Source organism: Barbus barbus (assembly GCF_936440315.1).
Source record: "Barbus barbus genome assembly, chromosome: 20".
NCBI lineage: Eukaryota > Metazoa > Chordata > Actinopteri > Cypriniformes > Cyprinidae > Barbus > Barbus barbus.
Genome location: NC_136748.1, coordinates 27312725 through 27331232, shown reverse-complemented (window position 1 = coordinate 27331232; position 18508 = coordinate 27312725). Strand labels below are relative to the sequence as shown.

General features: G+C 36.8%; 1 protein-coding gene across 2 annotated transcripts; it reads left to right on the top strand.

The window, feature by feature from the left end:
- The first annotated feature begins 67 nt into the window (after nucleotides 1–67).
- On the top strand, nucleotides 68–18477 carry LOC306886102 (tonsoku-like protein). Of its 2 annotated transcripts, none has more exons than XM_079442984.1 (28): nucleotides 68–313; nucleotides 2534–2629; nucleotides 2824–2966; nucleotides 3043–3226; nucleotides 3351–3480; nucleotides 5029–5200; nucleotides 5309–5423; nucleotides 5631–5776; nucleotides 5945–6097; nucleotides 6225–6350; nucleotides 7005–7200; nucleotides 7783–7838; nucleotides 7915–8004; nucleotides 8120–8192; nucleotides 8279–8442; nucleotides 8984–9107; nucleotides 9484–9713; nucleotides 9809–10274; nucleotides 10797–10990; nucleotides 11628–11728; nucleotides 11815–11971; nucleotides 12837–12915; nucleotides 12986–13293; nucleotides 14805–14976; nucleotides 15079–15254; nucleotides 17044–17117; nucleotides 17235–17368; nucleotides 17962–18477. In XM_079442984.1, exons 1-28 carry the CDS (start codon nucleotides 289–291, stop codon nucleotides 18162–18164), a joined length of 4287 nt encoding a protein of 1428 aa, XP_079299110.1. In that variant the 5' UTR covers nucleotides 68–288; the 3' UTR covers nucleotides 18165–18477. The 2 variants fall into 2 exon arrangements, with proteins under 2 accessions (XP_079299110.1, XP_079299111.1); XM_079442985.1 differs by having other exon boundaries at nucleotides 222–313; nucleotides 10800–10990; nucleotides 17962–18476.
- Nucleotides 18478–18508: the final 31 nt, after the last annotated feature.

Here is an 18508-nt window from a genome sequence, read left to right as displayed (position 1 = left end):
GATGGCCGCTCGATATGGACATTTTCACGAAGAGCATTGTGGGAGCTTCCTGACGTCAACTACCCTTAGCCAATCAGCGTCTCTCGATTTTTCCGTATCGTGAACTTTGGCGCGCCGCTTTGAAAGAATCAACACATCAATGAATATAGACGATCATAAGCATTGATCAGCTTTAAAGCCGATCGATGAGGACGTGTTTTATAGTTGTACAGCTGGTAGTGTTTGTTATTCATTAGATGCGCGTGAGTTTGCAGTAATCGGCTGCAGAGAACCTGCTAAGTGCACAGGATGACGTCTACAAAAGAGATCAAGCGTAAGTTATTTTCCATAAATCCGTAAATAATATTAGTTTTGGCCATCGACTTTGATTTATTGTTCACTACTGATTAAAAATGTGTATTTTATTGTAACCCACACCATCCACATATATTTATTTGTATGATTTTTGTTTGTTTACATATGTCATATACAGTATATATATATAAACAAACAAAAATCATACAAATAAATATATGTGGATAGTGTGGGTTTGGGTTACAATAAAATACACAGTTTTAAAAATACACACACATATATATATATATATATATATATATATATATATATATATATATATATATATATATATATATATATATATATATATATATGAGTTTAAAGACTTCTGCCTCAGAGAGTGGAGAGTTTGCTGGTAAGATGTGTTTGATAGATTGTGGTGTGGAAAATTGTACAGTGAGGTTTGTAATTTTATTAATGAAGAATGTGGCAAAGTCGTCAGCTGTTAGAGATGATGGAGGGGGAGGAGGAGGACAAAGGAGGGAGGAAAATGCATGCGAGAGTTAGGCGAATTATTAATTTTGTCTTGATAGTATGTTTTTTTTAGTAGTGGAAACATTAGCAGAGAAGTCAGAGATGAGTGATCGATATAATTTAAGGTCAGTAGGATTTTGTGATTTGCGCCATACCCTTTCTGCAGCCCTGAGTTTAGAACAATGTTTTTGGAGAACATCAGATAGCCATCAGAAGGGGTGGTACGGGCTGGCTTGGAAGATAAGGGGCAGAAAGTATCTAAACAAGACGTCAGAGTGGAACAGAAAGTATCAGTAGCACTGTTTGCATCAAGAGATGATAACTGTTTAGGGGAAGGAAGCGAAGATGAAACCCTAGCAGATAGCCGGGAGGGTGAGAGTGAACGTAAGTTACGTCGAAAAGTGACATGTGGAGGGGTATGTGATGTGTCAGGAACCATGTTGAGGTTAAGAGTGAGGAGGAAGTGATCCGAGGTGTGCAGTTGAGTAACCAGCACATGATCAGTGGAGTAGTGTCGTGTGTAAATAAGGTCCAGTTGGTTGCCTGATTTGTGAGTAGCCGTAGTTAGCACTTTCTTGAGATCAAAAGAGGCAAGCAGAGTGTGGAAGTCTGCAGCCTGAGGTTTATCTAGGTGGATGTTGAAGTCTCCAAGTAAGATTATGGGAGTACCATCCTCGGGAAAGGTTGAGAGCAATAAATCTAATTCTTCCACAAAGTTACTTAGTGATTCTGGAGGACGATAAACTACTACAAAATGGATTTTTAGAGGGTAGGTAATAGTAACCGAATGTGATTCAAAGGAGCTGTTGATACTCAGAGATGGACAGAGCAGACCTCCACCTCTTCCAGTCAAAGGGGGGTGTGTGGGAAAAGGAGAAATTATTGTCTTCTGGTTTGATCCAGGTCTCTGTCAGGGCCATGAGGTTTAACCTTGAATGACTGGTAATGGAAGTAATGAAATCAGCTTTGTTGACAGCAGACTGACAATTCCAGAGACCAATATAACAAGAAAGTAATGTATTAATGCGCAGGTTGATAGGATTGCGCTGTCTACAGTGTGTGATGCGTGGTTTGTGAGTAGTAGATAGTATTGATCTGGAAACACATAGTAAGAATAGGTTATATAAACTAAAACAGAAGTGAAACAAGTAGTAGGAATGAGGATAATTAAAAATCGATACTTATGTCCTTTGCCGGTGTCCCTGTCCGGTAGAGTCGATGGTCTTTACACTCTTCGGTCTTCACACAAGGAGGGCTTTACACTGCCTTCTGCTGGTGCTTGAACCCACTTTCCTGTTTATCACAAAATATAATTATATCATTCTAATATGTTATTTAATATGTATTTATTTTAACAGTTTAGTATAATATACTAAAATACTACATTATACTATAATACTACATAATACTACGTACTACATACTAAATAATAGTTGTACTAAATGAGTACCAAATAAACACATTTGCAGTAAATGATAAATTACAGTAGGCTAAATTAAAAATATACACCCTTTTAAAAATATAAATTATATTATTATTGATGTATAATTATTATATTGCATATTACAGTGAATTTATTTTCAATATATTGTGTATATTTTCTATTTGTTAATGTGTTTATTTAAACAACTGTGATTTAGTTTAATTATGCATACGTATATAATTCAAAATGTATGTATATAATATGTGTATATGTTGCATTTCTTTCTTCATGTGTTCGCAGTACTACAGAAGGCCAAGAGTAAAGCTCAGAGCAGCAATAACCTGAAAGAAGAAGCCAGTTTGTGCAATCAGCTCGGGGAGGTTTACGCTAAAACAGGTAAAACGGAGAGTGAAGCCCGTAGTAGACTTAATAATAAAAGTGGCTTAATAACTAAAATTCTGGTGTCTTATCCTGAAGGCTGCAAGTTCAACCCGTAGACGTGTCACCTTGTGAACTATCACCATTATTGTGACAGATGTCAGCTGAATGAATGTAGTATGAGTTAATCAGCCTGCTCTTGTGTCTTCTAGGTGACTATCGCGCTGCTATTGAAGAGCATCGGCAGGAATTGGAGCTGTCTGAGATTCTGCATGATGTGATTGGCTCTGCTGTGGCCAATAGGAAGATTGGAGAATGTTATGCAGAACTGGGGGACATCGAAGCGGCTCTGAAGGTTTGCAAGTACATGTTAGTTAGAAATGGAGTGATTGCATGAAGTCAGTCATTCTCACATGGAGTTTCTCTCTCAGCACCAGAGGCTTCATCTGAATCTGGCTCGCTCCGTCCATGATGCAGCAGAGGAGCAGAGGGCTCAGGCCACTATTGGACGCACATACCTCTTCCTTTTTGATTCGGACAATTCACAGGACAGCTTGAGGCATGCGAAAGATGCATTCAAGAAGAGTTTGGCCATTGTGGATGAGCGCCTGGAAGGTTAAAGAATGAATTTATACATATAAAATTACACGGTTAACCTGGTCACTACTAGTAGTATGTAGTATGTGTACTATGCTTGCTAAAAAAGGAGATATTGTATACAGTGTATCTGTTTGTGCAGGTACCGTATCGTCACGAGAGCTGAGTGAGATGAAAGCCCGTCTCCTGCTGAATCTGGGCTGTGTGTATGATGGGATGAAGGAACCGCAGCGCTGCAGTGATTTCATACGACAGAGCATCTACATCGCAGAGTAAGATACTTTTTTTTTTTTTTTTTTTTTTAATAAACAAGTGAAAATGCTGTGTTTGCCAGTGGTCAAAAGTCTCTTATTAAACGCTGTTAAACGATTAATCGCATCCAAAATAAAAGTTTTTGTTTACATAATGTGTTTGTGCATTGTGCATTTTTATTATGTATTAGTGCTGTCAAACGATTAATTGCGATTAATCACATCCATAATAAAAGTTTTGTTTACATAATATATCTGTGTGTACTGTGTATATATATAAATACAAACACATGCATGTATATATTTAAGAAAAATATGTAATGTTTATAAATAAAATATTTTTCTAAATAATATAAAATATAAGAATATATAAATGTATAAATAAATAAATGTGTTTGTATTTTTCTATACATAATAAATATACACAGTACGCATACATATATAATGTAAACAAAAGCTTATTTTTGATGCGATTAATCATTTGACAGCACTATTATGTATATATAAATACACACAAATGCAGTATATATTTAGAAGATATCTACATGTATTTACATGTATATATTTATATTCATATAATTTAATTTATATATAAATATATTTAATATATAAACATAACAATTTTCTTAAAAATATATATATATGCATGTGTCTGTCTATATATACGTAATAAATATACACATTACACGCACACATCTATTATGTAAACAAATACTTTTATTTTGCATGTGATTAAACGCGATTAATCATTTGACAGCACTACTTTGATCAAACATATAGTAAAAACATTGATTATTACAATTTAAAAGAACTGTTTTCTATTTTAATATACTGTAAAATGTCATTTATTCCTGTGATGCAAAGCTGTATTTTCAGCATCATTACTCCAGTTTTCAGTGTCACATGATCCTTCAGAAATCAGTCTAATATGCTGATTTGCCGCTTAAGAAACATTTCTTCTTATTATCAATGTTGAAAACAGTTGTGCTGCTTAATATTTTTGTGCAAATCGTGATAAACTATCGTTCAAAAATTCAGGATAAGATAAAAAAAAATTATACTTTTATTCAGGAAGCATGGGTTAAATTAAAATTGATCAAAAGTGACAGTAAAGACATTTATAATGTTACAAAAAAAAATTATATTATAAATAAATGCTGTTATTTTTTATTGAAAAAAAAACTAGACAAAAAATGTAGCATGGTTTCCACAAAAATATAAAGCAGCCAGAACTGTTTCCAAAATTGATCATTGTTAAAAAGAAGATAAGTTTTAAACCAGCGAATGAACAAATTGAAAATAATTTGTGTATATGACTAAATAATTTATATAAACTTTATATAATTATAAAATGTAAATATATTTACATTTAACCTCATTAGGGCGACTTTTTTTGTAGGTTAAGAATGTTTTATAACAAAACAATATTTGTTTTTATTATTTGAGTTTCAACACTATAAATAAAAGATCAAAATTTCATTGTAGAATTAATTCACTAATATGAAAGACTTCATTGTGCTTATGTTGGTACTAAACCATTTTGTGGATATCTGACCTCTTTTTCTTCAGGAAAAACAACCTTCTAGAAGATCTGTATCGTGCCAACTTCAACCTGGGCAGCATTCACTTCTGCAACGGGCAGCACTCGCGCGCCATGCGCTGTTTCGAGCAGTCGAAGGAGTGCGCCCGCAAAATGAAGGACAAGTTCAGTGAAAGCGAGTGCTTCCATAGTATCGGCAAGGTGATACTCTCCAATATCATCATCATGTGCTGGTCTTTACCTGTTGTTTCCTGTCTCCTTTAATGATTTTTGATAGGTGTATTGATTTTTTGGTGTATATCTGTTCAGATATTGCTTCATCTTGGGGACTTTGTGGCGGCGCGGCGTTCTCTGAAGAAAGCCTTCTGTCTGGGCTCCCAGCAGCCTTCTGATCGCGAGGCCGTCAAGAGAGACTTCAAACACTGTGAGATTAAGAACATCTGTGAGGGAGTTTGACAGATCAGGAGATCCGACAACGGTTTATCTCGTAAAGCAGCACGGCTTAAGGCTGAATGCTGATCTCATAATGGAGATTTTCAGTTAGAAAACGCTAAATCAAAGCTCTGTGGCTTCTAATAACAGTATTAGCAGGCACTGACATGGTGTTTGACTGAATGTGTGTCTGATGCAGCAATCCGGGGCTGTCAGCTGGAGCAGATGGCGACAGAAGTGACTGATAAGTTTTCCCATGAGGCCATGGATCTGTCAGAGCAGCTGGGAGATCTATACTGTAAAGTGGGCTGCTATAACAAGGCTCTGGAAGCGTATCAAACACAAGTAAGATGTACAGTGCACCCAAAACCAGTTTAATATATTGCAGTTATTTCATTTAATTTTTTTTTTATATTTGCTTTAGTTTTAGCTTTTTTATTTTCTTATTTGATTTTTAGTATATTTCTGTGTGAGCGTAATTGAAAGTTCTTAGCTCATGTGTTTGTGTATCAGCTGGCGTGTGCGGAGGCTTTAGGGAAGCCTGCTCGTGAGTTAGCCGTTATTTACGTGTCGTTGGCGGCCACATACACAGATTTGCGACAACATCACAGGGCCGTGGAACATTACAGACAAGAACTAAAGCTGAGAGAGGGCAACCCTAAAGAGGTAACATAGCCAGAGATGAGAAACACCTCCTACTACTCAGTTTATGTGTCAAATCTGTTGTTCATCATCTTCAGAGCTGAGTGACACTGCACAAACTTCCTCATTTTTCACTCATTATCTTGTTCAGGAGTGTGAGACGTGGTTGAATATAGCGGTTTGTGAGGAGGAGATCGGACAGCCTATGGAGACGCTCGATCACAGTTTCAATGCTGCTCTGAGCTGTGCTGAGAGATCAGGACTAAACAAACTACAGGTTGGTTAAAATTATGCTCACGCTAGTTTAATCTGCTTAATTTTAGTGCTGTCAAATGATTAATCGCATCAAAATTAAAGTTTTTCTTTACATAATATATGTGTGTGTACTGTGCATATTCATTATGTATATATAAATGCACACACAGTATATATTTTGAAAATATTTGCATGTTTATATATTTATATTCATATATTTTATATTATATTTAATATATAAACATAGCATATTTTTCCTAACCATATACATGCATGTGTGTGTATTTCTATATACATAATAAACATACACAGTATTCAAAACTTTATTTTGTATGTGATTAATCGCTTGACAGCACTACTTAGACATTTATGACAGTGAGTTGTACACAGTGCAGAATTTGATTTAAATCTATGATTTAAAATTTAGATGCAGTGCATGTCCAGTAACAGCAGTCCATTACATGAATAAATCAGAGATGAACAGAATACTCTGGCCTGTTAAGCCAAAATTGTGAGTTCAAACCTTAGAGGGGGTTCATGAATTAAAACCATGGTACCCTTGAGGAAGACACTTGACTCAATTATTGAACCTACAATCTAAGTCTGAATGTCACTTTGAATAAGAGAGTATTTGTGAAATGAAGACGGATTATGTAGTTGCTGTTTGTGATTTCAGAGGCGTGTTTTGAGAGCGTGGCTACAGGCCCAGCGGCGCTGCGGCTGCTCACAGCTTGACGACACTGAAGCGCGGCTGATGGAGCTGTGTGAGCGCGATGGACTGAGACTGGAGGACAGTGAAGAGGAGGATGAGGAAGAGGAGGTGGAGAACAGTGAACCACTGGAGGACAGTGACATCCAGTACTCAGACTCTGGTAACACACACACACACACACACACACACACGAGTTTAGAGTGCTTTAATGCTTTTAAAAAGGTCTAATGCAATGCATATAAGTTGCATAAAGTACTGTAGTGGTACCAATGCTATGTTAGTATTGTTTATATATTTATTTGTATTTATTAAAATTTTGAATGAAACTTTTGCTTTTAAATTTTCAGTTTTAATTTAAATTTAAGTTTTAGTCATTTTGTTAGGTGCTTTTATTTTTTATTAATATTTTTATTTAGCTTTAATTCATTTTATTTCATTTTTATCCAATTTATAATTATTATTTCAACAAACTTTGAAGTTTTATTTCAGTTAGTTGCCAAGGCCATTTTTAAAATTTTTGTTTGGGATTTTAAGTTTAGTTTTTTCATGTAATAATTTCTATTTCAATTAATAAAATACATTTTATAAGTTACATGTTCAATTAAGAAATTATGCAATGTGTTTTTTATGATGAAAAATAATGGCATGGTCCAGTTTGTTTTGATGAAATAAAGATGTTTATTGTTGCATGTTATCAGGATGTTCGTTTATGTCTGAGCGAGTGAATGATCTGTTTGTGCAGATGAGGATCTGGAGGGTTATGATAAGATGGTGACGGGCAAGAGGAAGACGCAGAGGGTGAGATCTCAGAGACTGTGGTTTATGTTGCGTTATATCCTCATCTGATCTTGTTTGTTCGGTGTTGTTTGCGCAGTGGAACCGACGGAATGAGAAGGGCGAGACGGTTCTGCACAGGGCCTGTATAGAGGGAAACCTAAAGCAGGTTCAGTACCTGCTTGACCAGGTGGGTTTTGCTCATGGTACTTCACTTTTTAAGAGTGAGATGGTTTTAAAAGATTTCTGCTTTTGCCCTTTTTGAGAAAGTATTTGATGTGTGTGTGTGTGTTGTTCTCTGATAGGGTCACCCGGTTAACATGAGGGATTACTGCGGGTGGACTGCTCTGCATGAAGCCTGTAACTACGGCCATCAAGGTACTGCAGACTGCGAGTTTAATATGGACATTAGATAATATAGATATAGAGAGTTTATCAGAGAGACTGAAATCTGTTTATTTCAGAGATTGTAGCTTTACTGCTGGACCGGGGAGCGAATATAAATGACCCCGGGGGTCGAGACTGTGAGGGTGTCACACCCCTTCATGACACACTAAACTGCGGCCACTTCCATGTCGCACGACTGCTGGTACGGAGAGGAGCGTCAGTCACTGTTCGCAACAGCAAGGTCAGCCAAACACACGCTACACTTAGCTATTAACCAATACACATAGATGTGAATTGGTATGTTTAATTACATATGGTTCATATATAAACATTTTGTAATTTAACTTAATTTATTTAAAGAAATTAATACTTTTATTCAGAATAGACGTGTTAAAGGAGAGACATTGATTTATTTTTCAAAAAAAAAATTATTAAGCAGGAAAAACAGAAGAAATATTGCTTGAATGATATTAGAATAATTTGTGAAGGATCATGTGACACTGAAGACTAGAGTAATGATGCTAAAAATTCAGTTTTGCCATCACAGGAATAAAATATGTTTTAAAACATAAAAAACAATATTACTGTATTTTTGATTAAATAAATGGTTTTGTGCATTTGAGCAGCCTTAGCAGGCATATACAAGATTACTTACACTAGCATTATCATAAACACGCCTCCTTTCATGAACAAAACAGTTTTGAATCTCTTTTTTTATTTTATTTAAAAACAAATCGCTGATTCTATGCACAATATTCTTATATGTACACATTTATTTACAGGGACTCGCTCCTCTGGACACCCTGCGTCAGTGGTTTAAGACTTACAGCCGACAGCTAGACCAAGAGACAAAGCAAGAGTGTTTGGAGACTGAAAAACTCATCAAGAGAGCTCTGTCAGGAGACGGTGAGGAGATGAACATTACGGATTTATTTTGCAATGTTTTTTTTTTAAATGGCTGACAGACAATGTATTGCTTATTATATACATTTTTGCATGTTAATGATGACGCATGAGACATTCACAAAATTACTAATTAATTAAACTCTTATTTTGAACATGAATTACTCAGAATTACTCAAAAAAAAAAAAAAAAAAGAAAAAAAGAAAATGTGCATTACTTATCACAAGTGGGAGCTATCACATGTTGGGTTGATGCTGATAATCTCCAGTTTGGCTTATTTACTAACCCAAATCAAGAACAATTGATTTTCTTGAGAAAGTTTTAGTACTTCAAAAAGAAATCTCAGTACTTGAAAGTTATTGTCCTCTTCTCCTGTAGTCTCAGTTGTATCAGCACTTCCACGGCAGCAGAAGGTGCTTCAGGACAGTCAGTTGTTTGATGCTGAGTATTCAGAACCACTGCTGCAGGAGTCACCGCCGTCACCCCAGCAGGTCACTCCTCGTCCCGCTCCAACCGCCCCAACTCCAAAAAACTCGGCTCCCGGACGCCGGGTCACCTCAGGCCCAGCCTGCCGGCCACGAGGGATGGAAGCAGATGTTTTGTATGGGGTAAAGTTGCTTTTTCTGAAACAATTGTTCAGTAAATTTTTCTAATTTTAAGCAAGAATTCATTTAGTTAATTGTATTTGTTGTTTTTGCTTCAGAACAAGAACAGTTCTTCAGATAATTCTGACTATGATTGCTCGCTCAGTCCTCTTCGTCCCGTTCGGTCAAGACCGCGTTCCCCAGCTGTCCAGTTCTTGCAGGAATTCCCACCCAGTCAGGATGTGCCTTCTGTATCTGAGTTCAGAGAGGCCGTGTTGCCCCCACAGTCAGAATCAGGCAGACTGGAGTATCAGAAGGCCATGCAGAACCTGGGCAGCGCCAAATCCCGCCTCTTCTCTCAGAGCCTATCAGAGCCAGCCTTTACCAGCATGCCAGCAGTCTCGGCCAATAGCAGAGCAGCGCTGGTACCAGAGGACCAGTATCTGGCAGATGATTGGCTGGAGGATGACCTGAGTGATGTGCAGCCTAAGAAGAAACGGAGAGTTTCTGAGCACAACATCCCACGCGAAACAACTTCCAGAAATCAGAATCATTTCTCTGTATCTGCTGAAGCGCCACCTAGAGGTGTGTGACATACGCCACAATCATATTCACTCATTAGATTCAAGATGATTATGAAGAATACACAATAATGCAAGCACAATAGTTCATTTTATTCATTAAGTAGAATGCTACACTTTTAGTCATTGTTCTATTCTTGTTTGTTTTATTTAATAATGGTTAATTAAATCCTAAATTTATAAAAAAAAAAATCTTTTAATTTCTGAGCTTCTTTACTTTTTTATGATAAAGTAAAACAACACAAGTACCTACATTTCCTTAAACATTCATTATTAATTTCTGATTAATATGATACAATTTTAATTAATAATGGTAAGTTAAATCTTCTAATGTTTAACAATTAATATTTAAAAAAATGTTGAGCTTCTTTAATAATAATTAATAGTTTCTTATATTATGATGCATATGGTAATGTCACAGTATGATATTAATAATATAATATAATTAATATACAGCTATTATTGCTGCTAAACTGTTTAATTGCCAATTGTTAATTAGTTTGATGTGTCTCACTATTTCTCATAGCAGTTCAGAGGTCCTCCAGTAGGGGTCAGTCTCTGAAGACGGGCACTAATAATAAGTCTCGGCAGGTGAAGATGAATCAAATGCCCGGGATGCTGAATCTAGGCAGGAGGGAGGTCAGCAGGTCACAGAGTCCCATCATGACCCAAGAATCTGAGCCCATCCATGACCCTGCACCTCCTACCCATCAGTCAATGGTAATGCAGATCAAACTATGCTGTGTTTGGAAAGGCATGCTAGTGCTTGCTATTTTTTTTTAAATAATATGTGAATTTGTATGCAGTGTGAAACAGTTTTGAAATATGTTATTACATAATCTCATTACTTTGTATGTTTATTTTATCGAGTGGTATTCAGTTACCGTTTTGGAAATAATTGCTGTTATCCTGCATTTTTAACACTATTCACTTCTTGGCAGTTACTAAACAAATGAGTCAAAAAGGAAGTAACATCTAATATTTCTATTTCTGCATAATACTACTTATTGTGTTTGATACATTTAGGCCTGGTTTCACAAAACCAGGACTAGGCCTTAGTTAAATTAAGATATTTAAGCAACTTTTACAAAAATGCCTTGGAAGAAAACATTAAGGCGTTCATATTGACACAGGACAATGACGCTGACCTGTTTTAAGATATGTCAGAGCAAGATATTTTCAGTTGAGCCAGCTCAAACATGCATTTTAGTCTGGGACTAGTTTAAACCTTGTCTGTGAAACCGGGGGTATGAGTTAACATACCAAGTTTTTAGCTTTGAATATCAGACCCATAGACTGCTATAATTAATGAATGTGTTTTTGATTACCATTATTAAAGAATGATTGTTTTTTAAAGCCACCCGCATCATTCCAGAACCGAACATCCCATGTTCTTGCACCGATCAGGATGAGGGTCAGAGTTCAGGACAATGTCTTCTTGATTCCCGTTCCACACAGGTCTGATGCTGCTTTTGTGTGTGTCAGATGGTGTTTGGTGGTTATGAGTGTGTGTAAGTGTCGATGTTATATGTTGTGTTGTGCAGTGAGGCAGACTCCTGTACGGTGGCGTGGTTGTGTGATCAGGCCGCTCAGCGTTACTATCAGACGTGTGGATTACTGCCACGTCTAACCCTACAGAAAGAGGGCGCTCTGCTCCTACCCACCGATCCACTGCTGGCTGTGCTGCACACCAATGAAGAGGTCAGAGGTCATGGGAGAACGTCTATGTATTTTTCTATTGTTTTAAGAACTTGATGAAAAGCTAATTATGCACAATTTTTACTTTTTTTTTTTTAACTAAAGAATGAAAACCAAGATTATAGTCATTTACAGAGGGATTGTAGCAAAACAAACATACTGTGGGTACTAAAGAGTTGCCAGCAAAATAATAATAATTACATATTTTCTTACCAACAAGAAATGACTAATATATAATAGTTTTGTGTATAATATAATACAATACAGTATAATATAATAATAAAATTAATAGATTTCCCATTGCTAATTAGTTTCTCTTTCATTTTTTTTAATTTTTTATTATTATTTATTTATTTTTGGAAGTCTATGTCACAGTAAAACTATATAAATATTTTTTTAGTTGAGTGGTATTACCAAAATCATAATTGTATGGTCTAGTCTTTAGACCATACTAGTTTTCTTTATCATTTCAATAATTTGAAACTTGACATACAAACCAAAAGATAATATTAATCATAATAACGTGTGGTTTAGTATGGCATCAGTGCAACTGCACCATCATATTAAAAACACATGACTCAAAACAGTAATATACTATAAATATTATTGGAGGTGTTTGAAGTGTGAAATTTCTGGTTCTCTTATTTTATTTATTTGAATTGTTCCGTGTTATTAATAATATAGCTCAGGTTGCTTTTTTTTAACCTTTAAACAAAAGTGTGTCATGCTCCAAAAATAAAAAAAATCCATTAAAGTAGTCTGAAAATGCTATATTATGGTAGTCATCTGAAGCCATACAGTATCCTTGTGTGGTGAACAGGGTGAAAGTTTAAGTTGTTTTCCATTGCACTCCATCTTCCTATTGCAGGTTCTTGCTGAGGTGTGTTCATGGGATCTTCCTCCTCTCCCTGAGCGCTACAGGAAAGCCTGTCAGAGTCTGGGAGTGGGTGAGTGTTGTCTTTCTTGTCTGGGATCTTTATCACAAAACATGCTTGTTTCATACCATGTGTGTTTCAGAGGAGAACCGGCGTGTGTCTCGGCTGTGTGAGGTGCAGGACAGCAGCTCCTGTGTGAACGTCTGTGGACTCAGTTTGCCTCCAGCGTCTCTGACTCCTCTCCTCCGAGCGCTCAAGCTGCAGGCCAGCCTCACGGAGCTGCGCATCTCTGCCAACCGTCTGAACAACGACCTCCTTCCAGAACTGATGTCTGCGGCGGCCACTATGCCCAAACTGAGGATTTTAGACATATCAGCCAATCAGATCACTGGAGAGGGCCTCAAAAAAGCATCAGACACGTTTGAAACAAAGAGTCAAGCTGCTTTCCCGGCAAGTGCACTTTCATTCATCCAGTAATATAAGATCATCTATTACGGACAGACGTTACAGAAGTGTTCATATCAGCTATTGGCCATTATTAGAGTATTTCTTATTGAAGTTTTTATTTTTATTTAATAAAATCAGTTGATAATAGATATTTAAAAGCTCATGTTTAAGCACTTTCCCCTATTTTTAAATTAAGATTAACTTTGTTACCATCTTTAAAAACACTGTCATTTATAGCAAATCTCAATATCAATGTGCATCCAAAATATATATACAGTATCTCACAGAAGTGAGTACACCCCTCACATTTTTGTAAATATTTTATTATATCTTTTAATGTGATAACACTGATGAAATGACACTTTGCTCCAATGTAAAGTAGTGAGTGTACAGCTTGTATAACAGTGTAACACACAGTCTAAACCGTTGGCCACAAAAGTTAGTACACCCCTAAGGGTGTCCAAATTTATAGTTTTGTTGCAAATGAATTAAGAATTTATAGTGCTATATCTCAGCTTAATTAAACATAATTACACTGGATACACTGTTTAAAAAAAATCTGTATGAATAGGCTGTGAAGGAATTTGTGTATTTTAATTAAAGCTCATGTTTGTGGTTATTCATCATTATACATTCTGTTTAAATAAATATTCAGAAACCCATGCAGTGCTATTTTTCTTTTTTCTGTTTAACTTTTATTAAACCGCAAATCAAAATACAATAGGTCTATACCCTAAATAAGGATAAATAGGATTGGAGCGCTTCTCCAAAATCGCATACACAGATGCACGTTGCCATTATGGTAGTCAGCGCCGAAAAAGACAACAGAAACAGGCAAATAAAATATAAACCGAGGTCAAGATCAGTGAGGGATTTTCTTTTCTTTTGTTCTTTGATTAACATTAATGACTGGCGGCAGCGGCTGCTGTCAATGCATGGATCCAATACATCCTTGTATTCTTTCTCAACTCTTTACGTTCACTTAAGACATAACCGATTGTATTTATGGGATATTTTGATATCACTACTTTACATTGTAGCAAAGTGTCATTTCTTCAGTGTTGTCACATGAAAACATAAAATATTTACAAAAATGTGAGGGGTGTACTCACTTCTGTGAGATACTGTATGTAGCTGAGTTTTAACAAGCATATCTTAGTTTGGATCTCCTTAATGCCATGATCACCCCAGCATGCACGAGTCACCCAGTGGTGTGGCCACTCAGATCTGCAGCTAATATAAATGTGTGAAGAATGAATATCAGATAATTGTGACTGTCTTGTCAGTATGTGGTCCGAAGTTTTGCTCCTGTCCTGTTTGTGGTACAGTGGTTTCACAAGGAAAGCATTAATAGTCAAGTCTAAAACAACAGATGTGAAATTCACATCATGAAAAGTATACTGACAGATCACTGAGAACTTGTTGATCATCATCTTATGAAAAGAGTACTGCATAATATACTTTGATAGCATACATTGATTATATATATTAATTTCCTGCTTTTCTCTCTGTAGTGTCTAGAGGAGTTGATTTTAAGCATGAATCCTCTGGGTGATGGCTGGACGCAGGCATTAGCGAGTCTTCTGTCCAACTGTCCCCTGCTCTCCACTCTGTCTCTGCAAGCTTGTGGCCTCTCTGCACGATTCCTCCAGCAACACCGTCTGCTCTTAGCCAACGCCATGGCCAGTAAGTGCACCATCAGATGCATCTAATCTGAAGTGACCTCAGTTTGACAACCGAATGAAATCATGCTGTTTCTGTACTGTCTGTTATTTTATGCTCTCACAGGCACTGGAAATATGCGGTCAGTGTGCCTCTCCCATAATGCACTGGGCTCCACTGGTTTCGAGCTTGTGTTGAAGACATTACCGATGCACTGTCTCACGCACCTTCAGCTCTCTGCAGTCTGTAGAGGTCCATCAGACCAGCCTGCCATGGAAATCCTCACTAAACTCCTGACACAAGTACACTTACTTCCCTCTAGTCCAGTTTAGACTCTTCAAACTTGGAAACAAAAATTAATTATCCATCAGTGTTTTTTAAATTTCAGCACATAACTGAACTTTTTTGTTTAATGCAACCTCTGCTTCTACCTGTCAGTCAGTTCCCCTTTCCAAATAATAAAAACAAGAATGCGTGCTTAAGATATTTAGTATGGGGTTGTGGGCTGGTTTTGGGAATAAAACTCCAGCCCTGATGCCATTTAACTCTCACTGGTGCTCTTCGGTCAATTCTGACCGAAAACATTTCTGTTTTGAATTTTTACAAATCACAGCTTCATTGGAATAGTATGAAACTTGGTGACTTTTATGGCATTTGGAATGTGAACACACAAAAGAAATGAGGGCATGATTCAAGCAGGCTAAGTGGTCATAAAAAAAAGTCACACTTGTGGTCTTCCGTCAAAAATGATCGACCATAGGAAATGAATGGGAAATCAACAAAAACACAAAAATTCAGAGAATGTGTACAACCTACAAACTCTAAAACATCAAGAGTGCAAACCAACACATACACTCACACGTGTGAAGTCGTGGCCTAATGGTTAGAGAGTCGGACTCGTAATCCGAAGGTTGCGGGTTCGAGTCTCGGGCCGGCAGGGATTGTAGGTGGGGGGAGTGAATGTCCAGCGCTCTCTCCACCCTCAATACCACGACTGGGGTGCCCTTGAGCAAGGCACCGAACCCCCAACTGCTCCCTGGGCGCCGCAGCCCTCCGGGTGTGTGTTCACGGTGTGTGTGTGTTCACTGCTGTGTGTGTGCACATTGGATGGGTTAAATGCAGAGCATAAATACCGAGTATGGGTCACCATACTTGGCTGAATGTCACTTCACACACACTTATACATTCACACACACACACACACACACACACCAATGTACTGGTGTGACTGTAACACAGCAAATATGTAAAATAAAAGCAATAATTCAACTACAATGCAGTAAAAAAGTGGACAGCAAGGAAGGGGTTAGACTTTAAAACATCAAGAGGGCAAAATAGACACAAACAGACACACACACAATTATACACACTCAAATGAAATCAGATCAGACACCAAAGAATTAAGATCTGATACACATTCCTGTTAATTTTTGTTAAATTTTTTAAATTTAATTTTAATGTTTTGTGTAACAAAATGCTTTCTCTGTCTTCAGGTTTGACTGTAGTAATAATAATCCAAAAACTGACGCTTCAAATCAACATTTCATGCAAAAAAAAAATCTAAACCTTTACAAAAAGTTGTCTTTGAGAATGTCTATAAATATATATCTAAACCAACAACTTAATAAAAATAAGTATTTATGTCTAAAAACAATGATAATGTATAGGCCTTTTATATAGAGCTATGTAGGAGTCTATGGGCTAAACCATGGCATTTTTTATGTTACTCCCACCAGATGGTACTAATCAGGCTTCAAAAATGGGATTTTAAAGGCATTGACACTTTTTTAACATAAAATACTGTATTAATTGAAAAGTAATATATTATTTTCAATGGGAAGAAATTGATCATACTTATTGCATGAATATTAATTAGAACCATGAAATTATCTCAAAATATTATAGAACAAAAACCTGTTATATTGCTTTTACTGGGGGAACAAATAAAGATTTTAGGTGCCACTTTTGACCGTGAAGATCACAAGTGTGACTCTGAAATGAGGAGCACCAGAGGGTTTAATCTCTGCTTTAAAATTTGACATCATTCAATTGCTATGGGTAAATAATATTGACTAAATGTTTGGGTTCCAGAGTGACTGTCCACTCACGCACTTAAACCTGGCTGGAAATGGCCTCACGGACCACAGTGTCGTCTTGCTCGCTAGGTGAATCATTCAATGCTCGTCTTACTATGCTAAAACAAAACTTAACGCATCATTTATATGCTTATTTCAGTTGGCAGCTTATTGTATATATAATAGATATATTTTGGTTATTTTTAGGTGTCTTCCTGTTTGTCCCTCTCTTGTGTCTTTGGACCTGTCTGCCAACCCTTCAGTGACTTCAGTCGGCCTTCAAAGTCTCCTAAACGCCCTCATGGAGGCCCAACGACCTTTGACCCATCTCAATCTTCAAGGTATTTTCTTTTCATCCACTCATAGTCAGGTTTAATCACCTGCGTCTTGTCAGCTCTGATGCATTTGTCATTTTATTGTGTGTATCCTGTCAGTGTTTTGGTTTAGGCTGACAAGGGAAAGGTTGCAGGTTCAAACCCCTAAACGGTGATGAACTCAAGCAAAGATGTTTAAACTCAAATGGAATTTGAGGGTGCTTTCCCTTTAATAGGTTTACTGACAATTCAGACCTTGCTTTCTGAGCATCTGATCAAAAATGAGAGAAATTGCAAGTATGAATATGATGTAATTCATTTTTTGAATGAATTACATGCAAGAAAGGAAAGTTTTTGTATATGTTGCGATAGCATATCATGAAGTAGATTTCAAATGAACTTTAAGTGATGACAAATTTCTGACACTTGTGACACTTCAAGTATATTTTTGTTATACAGGAAATTATTGCATGTCACAGGAAAGGCTGTTTGAGGCAAAGTTTGAAATGCTGTATGTGTCACCACCAGCCATCTTAACAAACTGATAATGATCACTGTTGTTGTGAATGTGACTTGCTGTGTCCTGTAATTTTTGAAGTTCCTCTCGTTCTTCATGGCAGGCTGTCAGGTGTCAGGACCTCTGGCTGATGTTTGTTTGGACAGTCTGTCTGATCACATCCGAGATCTGCGTTTATGCTCCCAGAGTCTGAATAAACTAGACCAGGATGCACTGCAGCAGAGCTGGAGACGGAGATCAGAACCCATGCATGTGTTTTCTCACAACTCCAAATGCATGCTGAGCATCACCGCAGCTTCACAGTGAACTATTTCTGGCAGCAGCGTTAATCTAACGGACAAATTCTTGAAAACATTTGTCTGTAAATACTGTCTAATTGTAGCATGTGTGCTGTCATTATGTATTTTTTTTATTGTAATTATTTGTATGGACACGTATATTTGTTTATACATGTGACTCGAACCCATTTTATTCTATTTAGTCTTTCTGCAAATTGTCTTTATTGCTGATTATTTGCAAAATGCAAGAAATTATGAGTTTGAAATAGGCAAGGGATGTTATTGTATGTGGTGTGGTGCTTATGGACCAATAAACGGACCAATAAATATTCATTCAAGCATCCTCTGTTTGTAAAAGTATCTCCAAAAATT